Raw genomic sequence first — 23,533 nt, forward strand, 5'->3', positions numbered from 1 at the left:
TATTTATAATTCATTACTTTAGGTTCATTAAAAGAAAACTGCCTGCTCTCTCATTGACAACATTATTGTGGCCTTCAATAGAATTTTTTTCTTTTCTTTTTTTTTTTTTTGAGATAGAGTCTTCCTCTGTCACCCAGGCTAAAGTGCAGTGGCACAATCATTATACATAGCTCACTGCAGCCTCGAACTCGTAGGCTCAAGCAGTCCTTCCACCTCAGTGTCTTTAGTAGCTATGACTATAGGGATGTGCCACCATATTTGGCTAATTTTTAAATTTGTTATAGAGATGGGGTCTCACTGTGTTGTCCAAGGTGGCCTTGAACTCCTGGCCTCAAGTGATCTTCCTACCTTGGTCTCCCAAAGTACTGGAATTATAGGCATGAGTAACCACACCCAGCCTAATAGAATTTCTTAATAACAAAAATGATGGCGGAGTTTAGTGGTCCTCAAACTTTTGTTCTTTTGTTCATATATCCTCTACGGAATTTTGAAAAACTATGTACTCCTTGTATGTTGTTGACATTAAAAATTTTTCATCCTATCTTAAGTAGGTAAAAATTATATAATTTCTAGGCCAGGCGCGGTGGCTCATGTCTGTAATTCCAGCACTTTAGGAGGCTGAGGTGGGCAGATCATCTGAGGTCAGGAGTTTGAGACCAGCCTGGCCAACATAATGAAACCCTGTCTCTACTAAAAATACAAAAATTAGCCGGGAGTGGTGGCACATGCCTGTAGTCCCAGCTACTCGGGAGGCTGAGGCAGGTGAATCGCTTGAACCTGGGAGGCAGAGGTTGCAGTGAGCCGAGATCAAGCCACTGTACTCCAGCCTGGGCGGCAGAGCGAGACTCCATCTCAAAAAAAAAAAAAAGAAAGAAAGGAAATGATATAATTTCTAGTATGTAAGTATCAACATAATTAAAAAAAAACTGTTGGGTCACTGTTTTAAATGTATGTAATATAAATACCATAATGATGTGATACCATCATCCATTTGAGGAATAAATGAAGAAACTTTTCTTTAATGGTCTAATATTACATTTATTCCTTTTTCTCCTTGAAATTGACAGAGAAATTTCCATTCCTCTTTCGCCACATAGTTTTATCTTAATATAATGCTATTTTTATTTTATTTTATTTTTTATTTTTATTTTTTTGAGACGGTGTCTCACTCTGTTGCCCAGGCTGGAGTGAAGTGGCACGATCTTGGCTCACTGCAAGCTCTACCTCCCAGGTTCACGCCATTCTCCTGCCTCAGCCTCCTGAGTAGCTGGGACTACAGGCGCCCGCCACCATGCCCGGCTAATTTTTTTTTATATTTTTAGTAGAGATGGAGTTTCACCGTATTAGCCAGGATGGTCTCAATCTCCTGACCTCATGATCCACCTGGCTCGGCCTCCCAAAGTGCAGGGATTACAGGCATGAGCCACCGTGCCTGGCCGTATAATGTTGTTTTTAAATAGCAGGTCTTTTATTGTATATCTCTGCTACAAAAAATTTATAAACAGAATTTTAAAAAAATTTCCCAAGACCATAAGGCACTAAACACTAAAAAATGTCTTCTGGACTTACTATTATAATTATTTTACTAAATTGATCGATTAAATAATGTAGTATATTACAACTATTGATCATTATCAAGCATAACTGTTTTGGAAGCATCACTTAATGAGATGGAATGCATGTTAGGGAGTTGTTTATAGTTCTTTGTTTAAAAATGGCCTCACAGACAACAGTATTTTGAAATGTCCTTTTGAGATTTCTATACTTCCCATTAATTCACCCTGATACAATTTGGGTTGAGTGAAAGTTAGACATTTGTGTGTATATGTGTGTGAAGAGAAAGAAGGATGATTGTGAAAGAGAGGGTTAGCTATTTTAGAAAAGTTGCTTTTATGGGCAGTCCACTAGAATGAGTGCTTTATGAGAGCACAGATTTCATTTTTATTTTTTATCTTTCACCTGTTCACAACTGTATGCCTAGGCCCAGAACAATGACTGGTATATAACAGGCACTCAGTAAATACTTGAGGAATGAATAAATTGAATAAATGAACTTAGGAAAACAAAAACTATTTTATTTAAGGAATCTGGAAATCACATGTTAAATAGTGTATTTTCCTAGGGTTTGTGTGAGTGGGTTTCCACGGCAACATGAAAAACATTGGAAAGAACTCTGTGGTCGAATAGTATTGGATCCTGAATTTATGGTGCAGCTTCTCACAGGGGTGTATTATGCCATGTAAGTAGGTGGAATATAAAATTGTATGAATTCTTCCTAATGTTTAGAAACTTTGAAAATTTCTCTTTCTTCCTTATCAGACACAGTACTGAATCTTTTGTTCCATGATGGGCTTATCTTCTTTTTCTAATATGGTTTCCTTTTAGTACTTTTAAAATAGCCAAAATATAACATAACTAGTCATTAAAATTGGAGTCTAGAAATTGTCAGATTTTCTGTATGAGAAACTATCTGTACATAGTTCATAACCCAGGTTTTCATGAATGCATTAAACAGATTACTCTAAATATCAGCATGTAATAAAAACCAATTTCTGTGAAGAAACATTTGTAAACATGGTATTTAAAATCTGTTTTGTGTTTATAACCAAAAGTGGGATAGTTCACAAATGAAATGACATAACACTTGGTATGAAAGTTTTGCTTCACAACCAAAATAGCAGGACTTGGGACAATTTAAAAAGTTGTGCTGAAGATTAGATATTTGCTCAGGAGAGTAAATGATCTTCTTCTTCATAGGTATAATGGACAGTGGGACCTTGGCCAGGAAGTTCTTGATGATATCATTTATAGAGCCCAGCTAGAGCTTTTTTCTCAACCACTATTGGTAAGTTATTATCTTTACTCTTTATTAAATATACTTGTGCCTTAAAAAGGTACTAGTTTAAAAATGTAAGACAATCCAAATAATTAGGGGAAAAATTTTATTCCATGGTAACAGTTGGTTAACTGTTAGAGAAAAAACGAAATAGGTTTAGGTCCTTTCCACCTTCCAGTACCAAAATAAAGTTCAGATAAAGTGAATAATTAAATGTTTTGAAATCCTTTAAGAGAGAAGAAAAGGTTCTAAATATTCAGATTTCTAGAGAAGGGAAGACTTTCTAAGCATAAATAATAGGACAAGTCACTAAAATAAGTTTGATTCCCACCTTCCAGCCCCCACATAAACACCTGAATTCTAAGCCATTAGGTTTTTGGGTTTTTTTTTGTTTCTTGTTTTATATTTTTTTGTAGAGACAGGGTCTTTCTGTGTGGCCAAGGCTGGCCCCAGCCTCCCAGAGTGCTGGGATTAAAGATGTGTGACACCACACCCAGCCTATTCCATCAGTTTTTTAAAATTTATTTTTTATTTTTATTTTGTTTTTGATATGAAGTCTGTCTCTGCCACCCAGACTGGAGTGCAGTGGCGCGATCTTGGCTTACTGCAACCTCTGCCTTATGGGTTCAAGCGATCCTTCCATCTCAGCCTCCCAAGTAGCTGGGATTGTAGGCACCACCATGCCCAGGTGATTTTTTTTTTTTTTTTTTTTTTTGAGACAGAGTCTCACTCTGTCACCTATGCTGGAGTGCATTTGCACAATCTCAGCTCACTGCAACCTCCGCCTCCTGGGTTCAAGCGATTCTCCTATCTCAGCCTCCCGAGTAGCTGGGACTACAGGCGCGTGCAACCACACCTGGCTAATTTTTTATATTTTTAGTAGAGATAGGGTTTCACTGTATTAGCCAGGATGGTCTCAATCTCTTGACCTCGTGATCCACTGACCTTGGCCTCCCAAAGTGAATTTTTGTATTTTTAGTAGAGACAGAGTTTCACTATGTTGGCCAGGTGGTCTTGAAAAATCCTGATCTCGGCCGGGCGCGGTGGCTCAAGCCTGTAATCCCAGCACTTTGGGAGGCCAAGACGGGCGGATCACGAGGTCAGGAGATCGAGACCATCCTGGCTAACACGGTGAAACCCCGTCTCTACTAAAAATACAAAAAGCTAGCCGGGCGAGGTGGCGGGCGCCTGTAGTCCCAGCTACTCGGGAGGCTGAGGCAGGAGAATGGCGTAAACCCGGGAGGCGGAGCTTGCAGTGAGCTGAGATCCGGCCACTGCACTCCAGCCTGGGAGACAGAGCCAGACTCCGTCTCAAAAAAAAAAAAAAAAAAAAATCCTGATCTCAAGTGATCTGCCTGCCTCAGCCTCCCAGAATGCTGGGATTACAGGCGTGAGCCACCGCGCCTGGCCTCCATCAGGTTTTTTAAAAGCAAAATTAATATATGCAGGGTACAAACTGAGAAACATATTTTCAGCAGTCATGATACGAATAAGCAAATTAATATTTCATTCTATGTAAAAAGATCTTGTACTCTCCCACAAAATAAACAAATCTCCAAATGGTAAGTGGTCAATTAAAAAACTAATGTAAGGCTGGGTGCGGCGGCTCACACCTGTAATCACAGCACTTTGGGAGGCTGAGGCGGGTGGATCACCTGAGGCCACAAGTTCAAGACCAGCCTGGCCAGCGTGGCAAAACCCCGTCTCTACAAAAAAATACAAAATTTAAGGCCAGGCGCTGTGGCTCACACCTGTAATCTCAGCACTTTGGGGAGGCCAAGGCGGATGGATGACGAGGTCAGCAGTTCAAGACCAGACTGTCCAAGATGGTAAAACCCCATCTCTACAAAAAATTAAAAAAATTAGCTGGGCGTGGTGGTGGGCGCCTGGTAATCCCAGCTAATCGGGAGGCTGAGGCAGAGAATTGCTTAAACCCGGGAGGTGAGGTTGCAGTGAGCCAAGATTGTGCCATTGCTCTTCAGCCTGGGCGACAGAGTGAGACCCCATCTGAAAAAAAAAAAAAAATTAGCTGGGTGTGGTGGCGCATGCCTATAATTCCAGCTGCTTGGGAGGCTGAGGCATGAGAATTGCTTGAACCTGGGAGGCAGAGGTTGCAATGGGCTGAGATCGTGCTGCTGCACTCTAGCCTGGGTGACAGAGCAAGACCTTGTTTCAAAAACAAAACAAAACAACAAATGTAAATATCCAGTAGTGGAGTGAGGAAGGCATTCTTTATGTTATAGTGGTAGTATGAAACAACTCTGAATATCCCCTGAAGAAGCAGTTTGGTAATGTGTGTTTATTTCTTTGGCCCTCTATCCCATGTCTAGCAATGTATTCCAGGAAACTAAACTTAAATTTAATACCGAAATTATAAATACTGAAGACAATGTATTATAAATACAACATTGCAGTTTTATTTCTAATTGCAAAGGAATAAAAACAGTCTAAATGTCCCACAACAGAAAATGATTTAAGTTACATAATATTTACTTGATGAGATTATATATATGAGGTTTTATATTAAAGGGAAGTGCTAGCTTGTATGAGGTAGAAAAACAGTATACAACTATTTTTTAGATATAGACAGGACAGAGGAAACATATAAAATGCTATAATAGTTGTCTAGGTGATTTGACTGTGAATTTTTATTCCTTTCCAATTTCCTAAGCTTTTTGTAGTATTTTGATAACAGTATTCTTAAAAGTACTATTTTCTACTTGCAGTATTGTAAGAATACAGCTTTTTATTTCATTGTTTCAAAAAATCACTATTATTTTTTGAGACAGGGTCTCACTCTGTCACCCATGCTGGAGTGCAGTGGTGTGATGACAGTTCACTGTAACCTGCACCTTCTGGGCTCAAGTGGTCCTCCTGCCTCAGCCTCCTGAGTAGGTGGGACTACAGGTGCATACCAGCACACCTGGCAAATTTTTGTATTTTTTTGTGGAGATGAGGTCTCACCTTGTTGCCCAGGCTGGTCTCAAATTCCTGGACTCAAGTGATCTGCCTGCTTCGGCCTCTCAAAGTGGTGGGATTACAGGCATGAGCCACCTTGCCTGGCTCAGCTTTTTAAAAGCCATTTTATTTATATCATTTTAAAAATATTTTAAGCTAAATATAAATTTATCGAGGTAGCATTTGCAGTAATTCTCCATTTGAATTCCCATTTGTTTCCTAATCTTACCCTAAGAGTTATATTAAAACAAATGGATAAAAAGATTTAAAAATTACATCATCATAGTAGTACCTTGAACTTATGAAACTCTTTAATAGTTGATCCTTTCAACAATCTTGTAAATTAAGTAGAGGTGGCATTTCCAAGGCAATACAGGTAAAGAGATTAGTAACTCTAGTTACAGAATTCCTTTATTGTCCGTGGTCTCTGAGGGACACAATAATAATACCCTCTTTCCCTATTCAAATCTAGAGCCATATGATAAAAAGAAAAATAGTTGGTATATGGGGAACAAGTATTTTCATTACTGTTAAAAGCTAAATTGAAAGACTTTCCTCCACATCTAGACCTTGGAACAGCCCATTGGCAAGAATGTTTGAGTGAGCAGATCAGGCACACCCATCCAGGCTGCTTAATTCCACGTGGGCTTGTCCAAGTAGAGAGGGAAGGAGCAAGACAATCCTTTAGCTCAAGATTTTTGCTAGATTAGTACAACCCAGTTAGGAAACATGGATCAGTCAAATGGCAATTACCAGTTATGTCACTTTCCTCTTCAGGGAGCAGAAAATGGTAGGACAAAATGCCAGAAGTATTTAGGGAATATTTCTCCTCATGTAAACAGAAGAGTGAAGAACATCCTAATGTTTTATCAGAGATTAAATTTTGCATGTTGTTTATCTGAAGAATCAGACAATTCTAAATTGTCTCATAATCAGAGTTTACATGTTAATTCTTTCTTTGGCATGCTTTTTGTCTTTGAAAGTCAATAATTTTAAGGCATCATTGGGGTATGTGACTCATATTTTAGAAATTCTCATTTGAAAAGCCTGCTTAAAAGAATACAGAACAACAAAGATACATTTATTAAACATTATAATGCAAATTTTAAATACATATTCAAAAGTTATGGACACATGTAGTATAAACAAAAACTGCATATTGATTGTAAACTTGTATAGACTTATATTATCATTTTAGGTTGCCAATGCCATGAAAAACTCATTACCATTTGATGCTCCTGATTCTACACAAGAAGGCCAGAAAGTCCTTAAAGTTGAAGTCACTCCAACAGTGCCGAGGATTTCTCGGACTGCAATTACAACAGCTTCAATCCGTCGTCATAGATGGAGAAGAGAAGGTGAGTACAAAATCCCTATAGTCCACAGATGGAGTCAAGTAAATTTGTCACTGTTTTTACAGACTGTCTTAGCGCATGATATTAAAAGACCCTGTGTAAAGTACATTTTTTTGTTAAAAAATCACTAGAAATGTGACTAAATGTCTAAAGTTATTTTAATATGTATTTATAAAATAGATGTTTAGATTGCTGTATGAAGATTAAAACAAAATAAGATGAGGTTAATTTTTGTCTTTTTTTGAACTAAATAAGAAAAATAGGAAAGAAGTTGCTTTAATCTTGTTACCATACTGGAAAAAAAAAGGTGCACGTATGAGCACTGTGGGAAAAACTATATAACTGGCCAAACTAACAGTATAATGCAAGCTATTCATAAAATGATTTATTCTTGATTTTGGATTTTTATCTTTGCCTTTCCTTTTTTTGTAAGTGCTGAATCCAGCAGTATTTCATACACATGGTACTTGAATAGTCAAGCTGTCTTGCCTAAGAGATATTGCCATTTTAATGATCCTGATTTTTCTGTCTTAATTCATTTGCAAACCTCACATTGTTCATCTGCTGCCTTATGTGTGTGCATGCTGTGCACACACATGTAACTATATAAATAGTGTTTGTGTTTATATCATATCCATATATACATTTTCTTATCTGCCTGGGTCAAAATGCTCAGAAAATAATAGAGCAGCATAAAAGCACTAAAATTTTATATGTTGAATCCCAGATGGCTTTGACTTCTCAAACGAGGCTGACTCGAGTATTCCTGGCTCCCCGATCCAACACGGCTCCACTGACCTAGGGATCAAACGTGTGCAAGAGGGGGAGGTGCTGGTGCGCAGGACCCCTGAGCATGGCTCACCCGAGCCCAACTCAGCAACAGCCACAACAGAGGGTAGGACAGAGATGAGGAGGCAGAAGTCAGTGAGGCAGTTGCTGGAGAAGGATCCTGGCTCTCTATCCCCAAGCAGAGCATCTTTCCATTCTAATGTGTGTTTCCAGTACCCCAGGGTGTATTAGCTTCTCCTTGCAAAGCACCCTCCCTCCTCATATGCATAGCACCAGATCAGGTGCAATCTTTAGTTACCATTTGTGCTGGTCTGAAGTCTGCATCCTGTGTAATCAAGGAACAGCTTGGCATGGCTACTAACAAGGCAGGGTCCTGTCTCCAAAAGGTCTGCAAATGCTTGGAATTTTTTTTATTACTGAGCATGTTTATTCTAACATTAGGAAAGAAAAATGCACCCAGTGGACATGAGCCTTATTCATCAATATGAATGATTTTAATTATACAATAATTTATTCTTTAAAATTTTTGAAGAGAGTTTTAAAACATTAGCATATTATCTTTAAGATATTGAAGTGGAGCCAGCTGGTTTATGTGTAATTCTGTGGTGTTCAATGAAGAATTTCTTAGCTCTTTGACCAAGTATGCTGATGTTCATTGGCTTTATCATCTGTAGATTAAGTTGCTTAGGTCTAACTAGTAAACTACTGACACCTTCTATAAATGTGCTATCCTGATGCACAGTACGTTTTACAATTTATTGTAAATAATGGTGGTATTAAATTCAATGGAATTAAAATGTATTATTATATTTAGAGGTCAGATATCCTAGTAGAGTCTTATTTCTATAATGTAGGTATCACAACATGGAGGGGTTTTTAAATACCTTTCCCTCGAACCCCCATCTGCAAAAGAATGCTTCTCTTTGTTGGGAAAGTATTTACTTGCTGTTTTGCATGTAATGCCATAGGAATTAGCTTTGTAAAGGAGGGAACTGTAGCCAGTTTTTAAAAAGTTATTTAATGTATTGCTACTGTGGATCCTTTATACTTATTTATTAAATCAAGCAAGTAGCTTTAAATGAGGTTATATATTTATGTATACCAAAGGTTACATATATATGTACCTTTGTATACCAAAGGTTATATATATATGTATACCAAACATACATAAAGCAGTTAATTTCCACCATAGGGAACTCTCTTGCTCTTTGGTGCATTAGAAATTTGAGCATGCTCAGTAAGAATCTAAATCTACCCTCTGTTCCCTTGCCCATTTACCCAGATTGACCTTATTTCATTTAACAGTGTTGCATGTGCATGACCCAGGGACCCAAAAAAGTTGATGCTGTTTGAGAGATCCTTTAAATGGCTCTGAAAGATGCAGCCTTCCCTTTATTCCCTGTATCTTATTACGTTATCCCTAGGAGTAAGTTTTATCTTGTATAAACATGTAACAATAAGATGATGAATAGATGTGGAACCTAGAGTTGGCCTAAACTGAACATTCTTGAATGACTGAGCCACTTGATATTTATCTACTACTATTGCTAGAATATTGGAAGTATTTATGCTAAATATAGTACCATGTTAATCAACAGTTGCTCAAATTCCAGAAAGTGTAGGATTAGGTTGAAGCATTCCTTCAAATACATCAAGTCATACACTTTGAAACAAATGAACCAAAATAGTAGTTCCTTTTTAATATCCTATAAAATATTAAAATATCCTATTTTAATATCTATCACTGGTAAAATTTCAATTTGGGGGAGGGAGGGAGAAGGTGTAGCCACAAGGAAAGAGGAATGTTTCCTTTTTTTTTTTTTTTTTTTTGAGACGGAGTCTCGCTCTGTTGCCCAAACTGGAGTGCAGTGGCCGGATCTCACCTCACTGCAAGCTCCGCCTTTTGGGTTCACGCCATTCTCCTGCCTCAGCCTCCCGAGTAGCTGGGACTATAGGTGCCCGCCACCTTGCCTGGCTAGTTTTTTGTATTTTTTAGTAGAGACGGGGTTTCACCAGGTTAGCCAGGATGGTCTCGATCTCCTGACCTTGTGATCTACCCGTCTCGGCCTCCCAAAGTGCTGGGATTACAGGCATGAGCCACCGCGCCTGGCTGAATATTTCCTTATTTTACCTTTTAATCCAGATTGTTTGTAGTTTTATTTATTTATTTTTTTGAGGCAGGATCTCACTCACATCACCCAGGCAGGAGTACAGTGGCACAATCAAGGCTCACTGTAGCCTCAACTTCCTGGGCTCAAGTGATCCTCCCTCCTCAGCCTCTGGAACAGCTAGGACTACAGGCACGCCACCACAGCTGGCTAGTTTTTTGTATTTTTAGTAGAGATGTGGTTTTGCCATGTTGCCTAGGCTGGTCTCAAACTCCTGGGCTCAAGCAATCTGCCCACCTCAGCCTCCCAGGGTGCTGGGATTACAGGCATGAGCCACCACCCTGGCCTATTTGTAGTTTTAAATCAATATTAACAGAAGCCAAATGTATAGGTAAAGTCAGCCATGAATAGAAATGTTCATTAAAAATCCATTTCATAGCTTCTTGGGGTTCAATGTAAATACAAAAAGGAATAAAAAAAAAAAAAGAAAAAAAATCAATTTCAGATGTCTCCTCTTTGGACCAGGAAGGTATTGTTATCACCTTTGGAGAAAATTACAAAGGAAAAATGTTTTGAGACACAGTTGCCTTTTTCTTTCTTGAGGGTTTCTTCTCGATCCCCAGATGGTCTCACTGTGTTGCCCAGGCTGGAGTGTAGTCGCACAGTCATAGCTCACTGTAACCTCAAACTCCTGGGCTCCAGCAAACCTCTGGCCTCACCCTTCTCAGTAGCTAGGACAACAGGGATGTCACCATGCCCAGTTAATTTTATATTGTTTGTAGAGATGGGGTCTTGCTATGTTGTCCGGACTAGTCTCAAACTCCCAGGCTCAAGCACTCCTCCCGTCTTGGCCTCCCCAGGTGTGATGCACTGCACCCCGCCTCCTTAAGATTCATAGCTTACTACCACCTCGAATTCCTGGACTTAAGTGATCCTCCCACCTCTGCCTTCTCAGTAGCTGGGACTATAGGTGGGTGCCATCACATCTGACTAATTTTTTAACTTTTTATGGAGATAGGATCTTGCTATTTGCCCAGGCTGGTCTCAAACCCCTCAACTCAAGGGATCTGCCTGTTTTGGCTTCCCAAAATGTTGGGATTACAGGTGTCAGCCACCATACCCCACCAAACAGAAGAAAGGAAGTTACTAAAACCTATGAAAAGTTTTGGTAATTCTGAACTCTGCTGAAGCTTTTGGATTAATATAGATTATTGACTAGTTTTCTGCTATGATGGTTTTAACTAATTTTACAATTAAAATTGGGTTTATTACATGTTGAAATTGAAGAAACAATATAAGCCCATCACCTACTTTTCTCCTGATGTCGAGTACATTCTATTTGTGACTTTTAAAGCTGGAGTTAAGATTATTACTAAACTGGCCAGGCACGATGGCTCATGCCTATAATCCCAGCACTTTGGGAGGCCCAGGCAGGTGGATTGCTTGAGCCCAAGGGTTCGAGACCAGCCTGGGCAACATGGCAAAACCCCGTCTCTACAAAATATACAAAAATTAGCCAAGCATGGTGGCACATGCCTGTAGTCCCAGCTACTTGAGAGGCTGAGGTGGGAGGATCACTTGAGCCTGGGAGGTTGAGGCTACAGTGGGCTGTGATCATGCCACTGCACTCCAGCCTGTGCAACAGAGTGAGACCTTGTCTCAAAAAATATATAATAAAAATAAATAAACAAATGTTTTTTAAAATTATTACTAAACTGAAGACAATACCTGTGATTAAAGTATAATCAGTATTCCATTATATATACTAAGCATTTCTTACTATATAAAATATCAATAGATTCTCTTGCATGGTGGCTTTTATGTTATCATCTTTTTTATGGCCATATTGCTTGGGCATCAGATCTGCATGTAGCAAGATTCAGAAGCTAGCACTAAGTCTCTCAGTCTCCTTTCCTAATAAATATACCTAATGATACATTTCTGTTCACTCCCAGTTTTATATCACTAATATTAATTCTGACCCAATAACTATCCTTCCTTGGGCATTTTGGAGTTCTTTATACTAATTGTAAGTAAATTACTAAAATGTGTCATATGAATATAAAGTTTTTATTTTGAGGTATATTATAAAAGTACATTATATACAGTTCTTTTGAAGAGGTTGAGAGAAGTGGTGTCAGCTGCTACTGTTCTTAGGAAATGCATTTTCATATGGCTTTGCATGATGATTAAAGATTATTAAACTGCTGGATATAATAAGGTGCCTTTTGCTTTAAGGATAGCTTATTTCATTCTTTAGAAGGAAGAAAATAATCCATATGAGTAAATGTAGCTAAGTAAATAGTTTATTTTTCCAGGTACTATGTTAAATAAAAGATTGTGTTTAAATATTTTGTATATATTTTGCTTAGGTAACCTATATCTCTAATATTTGTTTAGATTCTTTCCTAACATTTTTACCTTACCTGTAATGTTGATATCTGTTTTGTAGATTCAGATTAAACTTTATGGCAGTCTGGAAAATGTATTTAATGAGGTAGCAAGCCAATACGAGTTACTGAAAGAAGCAAATGTATTACTTTCTAAGAGAATGTTGATCATACTCTCAGTAAGAGAAGTGGCTTTCTGTAAACTGCAAGCTCAATATATTATATATTCTTCTCTTCTTCCCACAAAAACCCAAGATAAGAATTCTGTTGTTGGCCGGGAGAGGTGGCTCACGCCTGTAATCCCAGCACTTTGGGAGGCTGAAGTGGGCAGATCACTTGAGGTCAGGAGTTGGAGACCAGCCTGGCCAACATGGTGAAACCCCATCTCTACTAAAAATACAAAAATTAGCTGGGCGTGGTGGTGCACGCCTGTAATCCTAGCTACTCGGGAGGGTGAGGCAGGAGAATTACTTGAACTAGGGAGGCAGAGGTTGCAGTGAGCTGAAGATCGTGCCACTGCACTCCAGTCTGGGTGACAGAGTGAGACTCTGTCTCAAAAAAAAAAAAAAAAAAATTATTATTTTGTTAACTGCAGTTTCTGCATGAAACGAAATGTGATGGGACACTATAGTATTTTGTGATTATGACATCTCAATACTAAGAATCTAAAATATTACAGAAATAATTACATAAAATATTATCAAAACATATGATATAGAAAATATAAATCCTTCTTAAATACCTCTGCTGGTTCCCTACCACTGCTCTCTGATAATATTTTCTTCACTTTAATTGATCAAAATATGGAAACCAGTGAGTAGAAAAGGCCATAAGATCAAATATGACTGTGAAGTTACAGAAGCAATATAGTTTTGAGTTATTTTTTAAAAATTGCTAGTTCCATGTTAAAGGTTCTAAAGCCATATAGAAGCAGTTAACCAACCACTGAGTAAATATAAATTTTATTATAGTTAAAAAGAGTTTGGCCTGTAAGCATAAATGAGTTTTTGGTATAATTCTGGGTAACCGGAATTAGAAGAGGGTCTCTTCCACATCTTATGGTGGGTTAAAGAAGGTATGAGGGGCAAAGTTGTTGTTGTTGTTTTTTTTTTTCCAGTAGGTAGATATGGTCATTTCAGAAGAAGAATGATAGAGTGCATTATAAAAATTTATGTTAACTGTTGTATTTTACCTAGTTGTTTTACATGCCTAAATATTGACAATATACTAGATATGTTTGTGGATAGTTTTACAAAAACTGGACTAAATAAAGCTAAATTAACATGTTTGAGCATAGTAGAATTCTGTGTAGATTAAGATTTCCCCTAAATTATTTAGGGGAAGTGTTGATAGTAGGGCCATTGACAACCTATAGCAAGCATTACCCAAGAGATAAGGTCAGTATTGTTATTCACAGCTGCTTCTTATTTAATTTAGCTATTGCTGAGTCTGTCTGATTTGTTTTCTTAGGTGCTGAGGGTGTAAATGGAGGAGAGGAGTCTGTAAACCTGAATGATGCAGATGAAGGATTTTCATCAGGGGCTTCCCTCAGCAGTCAGCCAATTGGGACCAAACCATCCTCCTCTTCTCAGAGGGGAAGCTTAAGGAAAGTAGCAACTGGGCGTTCAGCCAAGGATAAAGAAACAGCCTCTGCCATCAAATCCAGTGAGAGCCCTCGAGATTCAGTAGTTCGCAAGCAGTATGTACAGCAACCAACTGATCTTAGTGTAGATTCAGTTGAGCTGACACCAATGAAGAAACACCTGAGTCTGCCTGCTGGCCAGGTGGTGCCAAAAACCAATAGCTTAAGTCTAATCCGGACAGCCAGTGCTTCTTCAAGTAAATCATTTGACTATGTAAATGGCAGTCAAGCAAGTACCAGCATTGGGGTTGGCACTGAGGGAGGTACTAATTTAGCAGCTAACAATGCTAATCGATACTCAACTGTCAGTCTGCAGGAAGACCGGCTAGGTCAAGCTGGCGAAGGTAAAGAGCTTCTCAGCCCAGGAGCCCCCTTAACCAAGCAGTCTCGATCCCCAAGTTTCAATATGCAGCTAATATCCCAGGTGTAGTTTTGACATCCTCCCTCATCTTTCTGCTTACCTTTTAAACTGAACATTTCATTGTGCAAGAAGACACTTCATCCCACATTGTGAAAATATTGGTCACTGTTATCAGATTTCATTTAGTTTAGGTATCTTCATACTGTATTTTGTATCAAAACAGCAATAAGGTTTTCTTTATCCCTCTTTCCTACATCTTCACGTATTCCTTGTAAATGTGTTTGTGAAGCAGTATAAAATGTTTGCCTTTTCCATGCCTTCCTTTCTCCTTGGGTGATGTGCAATCCATCGTAGGCTGATCGGTCCCATTTCAACACTGTGAGACTGAGGATACGTTAGAGGAAATGGTGTATATGATCCCTATGAAACGATTCTTTGGCTTTTGTTTAAAAACAAAACAAAACGGGTTTGTTCTCGTAATCTAGAGAACTATGAAGATTACTGGATCATATTTTTTTCTCTTAACCAGGAGTGCCTCAGAGATTCTGCTATGACTTTGGACTTCTCTGAGTCTGTGCAATCATTTTCTGGAGAAGCATGGGGAAAGGTGGTAGACTGCTGCACTTTTTCATTAAAATGAGGGTAGCTCTTTCTCCACCCCCCCATCTCCTTTATCCCGAAGACATAAATGTTCAATTACGGAGGCATTTAAATCAAGTTGTGACCACCTCCATTGGAGGACAGGGCTCTAAGTTGATTGTGTAATTGATAATGCACTTTCTCAATGGCTCTATAGTCATTATTAACATGTCTTCCCTCTTCCCCACAAGGACATATAAGGTCATTTCTGTCCTTCAAGTTTGGCCAACTAACAAATCAGAATCTGAGGGGCATGTTCTATTTCCCAGGAATGATTGACACTTTGGTGCTGGGGTTTTGTGGGGGGAGGGGTGGTTTTTGTTTAGCTTGTGTGGAGATTGTGTGTGTGAGAGGAGATTTTGATTCTTTTTTTTCTTTTCCTTTGTGAGCTGATGGCTGAAATATAACAGTACATCTTCAGGTAAAGAGAGGGATTTCTCAATCTACTTTGTTATGTCAGACTATAAGAGAAACCCTTTCAGCTGCTTTCTAGATGTACCTAAATTCAGTCAGATATTTTGGATTAAGAAACCTAAAGTCCTGATACATTACATACTCCAAGGAAATATATCAGGGACAGACAATTGGCTGAAAACACTGATACTTCAATGTGACACATTTTTATAGAACATTTCTACCAGGGGGTACTGACCTTGATTTCTCCTATAAGGACCACACTGCCTTTGTGTTTAATGTAATGCAATTTGTGTACCTTCTAATCATATATCTGCAGTTTCTCATTTTTATAAAACTTTGAAATCATGCCAGTAAGCTAGATGTTGAATGTATGTAAGTAGCATTTGGTAACTGCTAAGAGGTTACAAAAACATTATTGGTATAAAAAATTTTCTTAGTTCTGATCTGGTTGGATAAGATTTTATCATAACCTCTTCTGGGTCTCAGGCTCTGATGTTTGAAAAAGAAGGGAATATATTGGGTCTTAAAAAATCAGTGTATTGTAACTTAAACTGTTATAAGTTATCCTTCCACAGAATACATCAGAGCTATTAGTGCTTTGTACATTTAGATGTTTTTACTTGATTATTGTTTAAGAAAAATATACTGAATTTATAGAAAGCAAGTATTCTCCTAATTAACAAAAGTTAAAATTTTATCCCTACCATTAAAATTATAATAGATTTTGATAAATAACAGAAAAAAAATGCCTTTTTTTCACACCTAGCAATGCTCCCATTTTTATTGTAAGAACTTTCTTTTTTCCCTAAGAGACTTTCTGTTAGACTCTTTATATATGAGATGCTTGTTTGAATTTGGTAGTCTGTAACATTTTCCAGCTCATGTGAAAATGGAAAACTAGAACCTGAACTAGTATAATGTTGCCAAAGTCCGGGTTAAAGCTAAAAGTTGATAAATAGACAATTTATTGATTTGTGTGTGTGTGTGTGTGTATATATATATATATGGTGTGTATATGTATATATCACAAAGTTATATTTTAAATATCCTTTCTTTTAATTTAAGGGATGTCAAATAAATGAAAGGAGCTTAAAAATAGCCAAAATAAATGAGCTGTAAAGGTCTATAACATACTAAAAAAGGCAGTTTCAGGTATGTAAGGAAAGGAGCATTATACTTACCTAGAAAGTGAAACCTTGGCTATGGCTGGAGGTCAGTCACTTTATGGCATAAATTATGGTTTTATCTGAGAAGTAAAAAGACTGTTTTCAATTCAAATTGTGCATTTATTGGCATCTAAATCTAGCATGATTTTACTTAAAGCACAAAAGAAATACCACACAATATCAAATTACAGCAAAAGTTACAATAAATACAACAAAATTTTCCTTTGGCTAGAAATCTTATGTTATACCTGAAAAATTGGTTTTAAAAAATGTTCATCATGGCCGGGCGCGGTGGCTCATGCCTGTAATCCCAGCACTCTGGGAGGCTGAGGTGGGCGAATCACAAGGTCAGGAGTTCGAGACCAGCCTGGCGAAACCCTGTCTCTACTAAAAATACAAAAAATGAGCAGGGCATGGTGGCAGGCGCCTATAATCCCAGCTACTCGGGAGGCTGAGGCAGGAGAATCGCTTGAACCCAGGAGGTAGAGGTTGCAGTGAGCTGAGAACGTGACACTGCATTTCAGCCTGGGCGACAGTGCAAGACTCTGTCTCCAAAAAAAATAAAAAGTTCATCTTAGAGGATTTTATTTATCTGTATGTATATATATATATGCTTGTATGTATACATACACACATTAACATTTTATGACCCTGTAACATTTGTTTTCTATTCTTTTAGGTGATATGAGTTGACCTCAGTGAAGAAACATTCCGTTTAGTCTAAACCTTGCCTTCAGGGTCTTACAGCAGATTTCTTGTGCAAGAATTATTATTAGTTAAAATGGAAGGCGTTAGTTTAACAAACTCAGAGTCAAATTTTCTAAGTTTTCAACTATGCATTTTAACATGCATTATTTTTGGCATTTAATTTAAAATAGTTTGTTTCAGATATACAACAGCTGTTACAGATATATGCCAGCAATATTCATACTTTTTAAACAAGCTTTTGTTGTATATTTCCTAATTTCCATAAGTCTAACCATCTATGAAAAATATATTTAGGGAGAAAATACTTGTTTTCTGTAATAAAACAAATAGGTTGGTGCTATGTATGCCAAGTTGGATAAAAGAATACAAAGAAATAGCTGAGGGCTTGGGAGCTCTGCTCTGCCACTAATTACTGGAACGCAAACTAAAATGCAAAGTGAATAGTTAACTCAGAAGATTTGATTTTTTGAGACAAGGTCTCACTCTGTCCTCCAGGCTGGAGTGTAGTGGCACTATCATGGCTCACTGCAGCCTCGACCTCCCTGGGCTCAGGTGATCCTCCCACCTCAGCCTCTGGAGTAGCTGGAACTCCAGGCATGCCCCACCATGCCTGGCTAATTTTTGTATTTTTAGTAGAGACGAGGTTTTGCCACGTTGCCCAGGTTGGTCTTGAACTCCTGGGTTTAAGAGATCCACCCACCTGGCGTCCCAGAAGTGCTAGGATTACAGACATAACTACCACACCTGGCCTGAAGACTTTTAAATGTGAAAATATTTTAAGAAGCTAAGGGGAAAATCGTTATTTTAAAATCCTGATCCCCTTACCTTTACCCCTTACCATTCCCATTCCTTTCTAATTCACTTTTCTTTGTCTGCTTATGATAGAATCAGAACTGTGCTAAGAAGAAACCCTAGAGATAATCTAGTTAGTCTCCCACTCCCTCACCCCAACATTCATCCTCAAGAAACGGAAGCTCAGAGGTTGTGGTGTGATCAAGGTCATATAACTAAAGCAGAGCCAGAATCAAACCCAGTCTCCCGTGGGTTTGGGGAGGCAGTGGGTTGTTAACTCCATTTTTGCAGTTTCTTTATAGTTCTGGTCTAGCAGTTGGTGAATACATTAAGAAAAGTGTTAAATCCAAATGTACAGTAATCTAGATGGGGAAGTGTTGGAAATGTTAAGTATATCTACAGATGTAAGGATCAATACATTATTCTAATTTATGCATATTTTCCGCCACATAACAGTTGTATGCTGCCATTTTATAGTTGAATACATTTGTTGGGATTTATTTAAATGTAAAATAAACCCAATGAAATGGCTTTGATCAGTGTTTTCTAGTTATTTTAAAGTAATTTTTGAGTCAGCCAGCTTTCAGTCACCAGTGTGGCAAGCTAATTATATTGCACAATAGAGTACTGCAAAGTAAAGATTAAATAAACTTGATTCCGTTAATTCTTAATGTAGAAAGAGACTGAATCTTACTTATGCTTAGAGCAAATGCAAGCAATATTTCCTTCTATGATTGAAAAAGGTTTTATAGTGTGAAGCTTATGATTCCATAATGGAACAGTGACCATGATGTCATTTAAAGTGTGTATATACCATATAAAATGTCTTAAATGTGGTAGTCTCAGCTATATAAGCTCAGTATTTCCAGTCTGCATTCTCAAATTCCACGTAGTAGCTTTAAATTAATTAAAATTGTTTATTAGACACTGGAATACTGAGAATAACTTCAGATTGTTTTGTTTGCACTACTTTTGTGAATATTTTAATGAAATGGAGTCAATTTTTTAGTACTTCAGTTGTTGACAATCAGTTGTCTCGTTTAAATCTCTGCATGTTCATTTGTAAATAAAAAATGTAGTACCTGTCTTTAGGGGTAGTCCCCTATTTATTACAAACACTGGCAAGGAATATCTCTCCGTTTCTGACCTTGGATTACAAAGTATGTTTTGGGTTTTTCTTTTTTAATCAGTATTTCAGTTACACATTTGTTTTCGGCTTTAAAAAGTTTAACAGGTCATGCCAATGATCAGAAAATCTGTAAGAATTTTAGAGCAATTTTTCTATGTACGGCTATGTTAAACAGTCTGAACATGAGACTTTTTATCTTTCAAGTTGAATGATTATTGTCGTTTTACCACTAAGTTGGTTGAGACACTTACTTGTAATACTTTAATTTTTTTAAAGTGTTTTTAGAAACAAGTTGTTTGAAAACTAATTAGAAATTAGAATATTTGTGTGGTTATGAGAAGATGGAATGCAGTGTAAAACTGTTAACAATGCTAATAAAATTATGAGTCATCACATTGGTACAGTTTTCCATGCCAAGGTGGTCATATTGATAATGTAAGACAAATTTTAGTATTACTTGCATTATGTGTACCTAATAGGTATATCATACTGGTACTGAGCATATATAGAAAATACTATTCATGGAGGAGTCATCACCACCCAACCTCCTTGCCCATGTGGGCATATTTCTTCTGAACCTGACCACATAAGTACAACATTTTAGTAACTTCAGTCTTTTCAGTATTTTTGTAATCTTAGCCATAGTCCTATGAGAAATATATGTAAGAGCAAACAATTCAGGATAGAAATTAGCAGAAAGCTGGGAATGATGTGAAATAACTGGCAGCATAGTACAGAAATGTAGGGTATATGTTTTGCTTCTGGATTTTTAGAAATTGTGTTAATCATGTTTACAAATTAAGGCATAGTCAGGTGTCTGCTATTATGTTTAATATTGATTTTATAAAAAACAGAATTAGGTGTAGCTTAAAGTACAGAAGTCTCTTTAAAAATGTGTATCTGGAAGTAGGTCTAATAAAGAAATCCTTTTATTTTCAAAGAAATGAACTTAATTGGACAACTCATCCCCAGTTACAGAATTGATACCAATATGGTTTGCTGTATTTGAGTATAAACAGCTCAGTGTTAATTACATCAAAGGAAGTTCTTTACATCTTCATTGATTACAAAATTTACCAAAGACAATGTATCTACCAAATATAATTTTTTAAAGTACTTGTTAAGGAATGAAGCCTCTTTAACATATAAAGTATCTTAAAAATATTCTCACCTGGAAAATAGATTTACAGTAGCTACAAGATTCCATTTTAGGTTTTCTTATGTCAATAAATGTCAATATTTCACACTTCCAGCAAAAGTACCCGTTAAAGACTAAGTGTAAACATTATTCCTCATAGCACAGTTTCTTGTCTCCTTAAGAATCCTACTCATCAGGATTGAATAAAAAGGGGGATACTCCTAAAATTGGTATATTGTATAATATCATGGGTTGTTTAGGTAAAATTTAGGGGGACATTATGGAAATGTACCTATTTTAAAGGGCAGTGGCAATTATTTTAAGTATAATATTGGTTAAACTGGTAAAGTTTGTTAAATATGTCCATGATCATTCTGAGTGTTTTTTTCTTTGCAGAAAAACAGATTGGATTAAGAAAAGCTAAAACACTCATTTTTAAAAATGTATAGCCCAATAAGAACTGAATAATTTATTTCAAAAGTTAAATAATTTTTTTTTTGGAAATCATGAAATGTATCTGCATATTAATATTCCCAACAGGTTTTATGTATTGTTTTTTATAGCAGGGAGTAGTTAAAAAGTAATGAATATACTGATTAGCTGTCTTGGAAAGAGAGGATTAGCTTTCTAACAATCACTGATACAGGTTTGGGTTTGGTGGGGGTGGGGGGCGGGGGATTTGTTTGTAAGTTTTATCATCCATACTGAATAGAGAGAGATGCTCCATGTTTAAAAATATTTGTAATAAGTTCATCTACTTGACATTGAATCTTTTTTATTCTTATTCTAAAATTATTCTGGCCTTACATTCAGTTTAACTGGTTAAGTGAAACAGTTTTTAGGGTGCAAAAATTATTTTCCCACTGTTTTTCTCGTGATAATTTGGGTTTCCTGAGCTCTAATTTCTGAAGGATTTTTACTACTTTGGCATTATGTAATCTGATCTCTTTCACACTGGACAAGTAAATAAGAAATATCTCACTTTCATATGTTTGCTTCTCAAAAGGATATGGAATGTACACATCAGCCTTTTTTTTTTTTTTTTTTTACCAGCATCAACCTATAACTTGGTATAAACTTCCCAAGTATTTAGAGAATAGTGCTGGTGAAAATTTAAGTAGAATAGGTATATAGAAATTACAACTTGTACTGAGTGATGTCCTTTCAACCTAGGACTAGTGACAACCTTCATTTTTTCAGAGCTGAAGAAAAAACCGTGAATTTAAGATCATATTTATTGGTGCATGTAAGCCATTATCCTGTCTTACTGAACCGATTAATGCTGTTGATGTTGAAATGTGAAATGTAGTCACTGTTGACCTTGTAAATATCTGCCAGAGATGAAAAAATATTTTAAGTTATTGTAAATAAAGATGTATAAAATTCAGTATCAGTCTGCAATGCAGAAACATATCTTAGATGTTAAAATACTGTGTTTGAGAGATGTGTAATTTACCCTTAGATGTATCTAGTTACATTAAGAGTGTAAATTTTTTTGTACAGTATAAAAATACAGCTCTATTTGGCTTTTAACTGGATTTCCCTGAGTTGATTTTATGTGACCTAAATGTTATACCTTAAAAGGGTCTTCTCATATTTTTTCAAAGTGTACCATTTTAATTATGTATATCTGAACCCTTATATCATACCCTACTACATTAAGGCAGTATATAAAATTATATATAACACCACAAAATGAGAAACAAGACAAAGGCAGGTGTGAAATTAATGCATAAAACATGTGCCATATATTTCTGTAGTTAATTGTAGGGGTACAGATTTAGCACTGAACGTTAAAGCAGCCAAATGTAAAGACAGAAGTAAGATTAATTACATAATTTTCAGATATCCTTAAGATTCAACAAGTTTCTCAGGTAAGCACAACTATTTCTAATGTTAAAATATTTTCTTTCCTGGGTCCTTGTAAAGAGGAACCAACATTATTACGATACAATTAACAATACAATTTATGAAGGTGCTTGTTTCTTCACACCCTTACCTGCAGTTAGTTCTCTCATCATTAAACTTTTTGGCCTTTCCCACATTGTCTTTCCTAAAGATACTTTAGCCTTTGTTTGGAACATGGGTTTAATCAAGGGTTAAGCCCTAGGCCCTTTTTCCTTTCCCTTTCTTTACATGCATTTTCTGGGAAAATCTCTTTTGTGCCTTTTTTCTTTATGATTGTTATTCCTTGCTGAGTCAAAGCTTTATTTGCCATTTTATTTCAGATTCAAGCAAACAAAGTACATTATCTTTTTGATATTTATTATCCCTTAATCCAAAGATTGGCAGATCCAGAACCAAGACTGTGTTTTTCTCTTTGGACTCTGGATCTGCATTAGTAAGGATGAGATTCACAAGCTGACAGTTACAATTCTTTCCCTTTATTAGAAATGTAATGGTTGTTCATTTACAAAATACAGAAAAAGGGCCGGGTGTGGTGGCTCACGCCTGTAATCCCAACACTTTGGGAGGCCAAGGTGGGTGGATCACCTGAGGTCAGGAGTTCGAAATCAGCCTGGCCAACATGGTGAAACCCCGTCTCTACTAAAAGTACAAAAATTAGCCGGGCAGGGTGGTAGGCGCCTGTAATCGCAGGTACTAGGAAAGTTGAGGCAGGAGAATCACTTGAACCTGGGGGCGAAGGTTGCAGTGAGCCGAGATCGCGCCACTGCACTCCAGCTTGGGTGACGAGCAAAACTCCATCTCAAAAACAAAACAAAAGAAAACATAGAAAAAGTACAATGGGAAAAGTAATATTTTCCTTTAAGGTATTGTAATATAATTGTGATATTAATAGAATAGTGGAGGCACTTTATATATGCACACATACACACTATCCCTACACATACAACTCTTGTCCAGGTAAGTCACAGTGTTTTATGGTGCAAAGATTCTTCCTATGTGAATTAAACAATAACTAACATTATTGGGTGCTTAGGATGTGCCAGGCACTATTCTAAACACTTTAAAGAAAATGCAATAATTCATTTAATACTCAATACAACAGCATTAGATAAGTACTATTCTTCTTTTATGAGAAAAGTAAAGTACAGCTGTCCAAAGTCACAGAGCTAGTAAGTGGAAGAGCTGACACGGAACATA

The 23,533-nt window shown here is 37.0% G+C and overlaps 1 protein-coding gene across 5 annotated transcripts in view; it reads left to right on the forward strand.

Annotated features, from left to right (window-relative positions):
* FAM126B (family with sequence similarity 126 member B) overlaps nt 1-16,692 on the forward strand; it is an 88,040-nt gene extending 71,348 nt beyond the window's left edge. For 4 of the 5 annotated variants that reach the window (XM_033231979.1, XM_033231976.1, XM_033231980.1 and 1 more), the window contains 5 exons: nt 2,123-2,239; nt 2,758-2,845; nt 6,993-7,152; nt 7,877-8,044; nt 13,907-16,692. In XM_033231979.1, coding sequence (XP_033087870.1) covers nt 2,123-2,239; nt 2,758-2,845; nt 6,993-7,152; nt 7,877-8,044; nt 13,907-14,508 — 1,135 coding nt within the window. In that variant the 3' untranslated portion in view covers nt 14,509-16,692. The remainder of the gene's footprint in view (nt 1-2,122; nt 2,240-2,757; nt 2,846-6,992; nt 7,153-7,876; nt 8,045-13,906) is intronic. The other variant, XM_033231978.1, reaches the window with a different exon arrangement.
* Nucleotides 16,693-23,533: the final 6,841 nt, after the last annotated feature.

The sequence above is a fragment of the Trachypithecus francoisi genome, unplaced genomic scaffold (assembly GCF_009764315.1).
Source record: "Trachypithecus francoisi isolate TF-2019V2 unplaced genomic scaffold, Tfra_2.0 Lachesis_group13, whole genome shotgun sequence".
NCBI classification, from domain to species: domain Eukaryota; kingdom Metazoa; phylum Chordata; class Mammalia; order Primates; family Cercopithecidae; genus Trachypithecus; species Trachypithecus francoisi.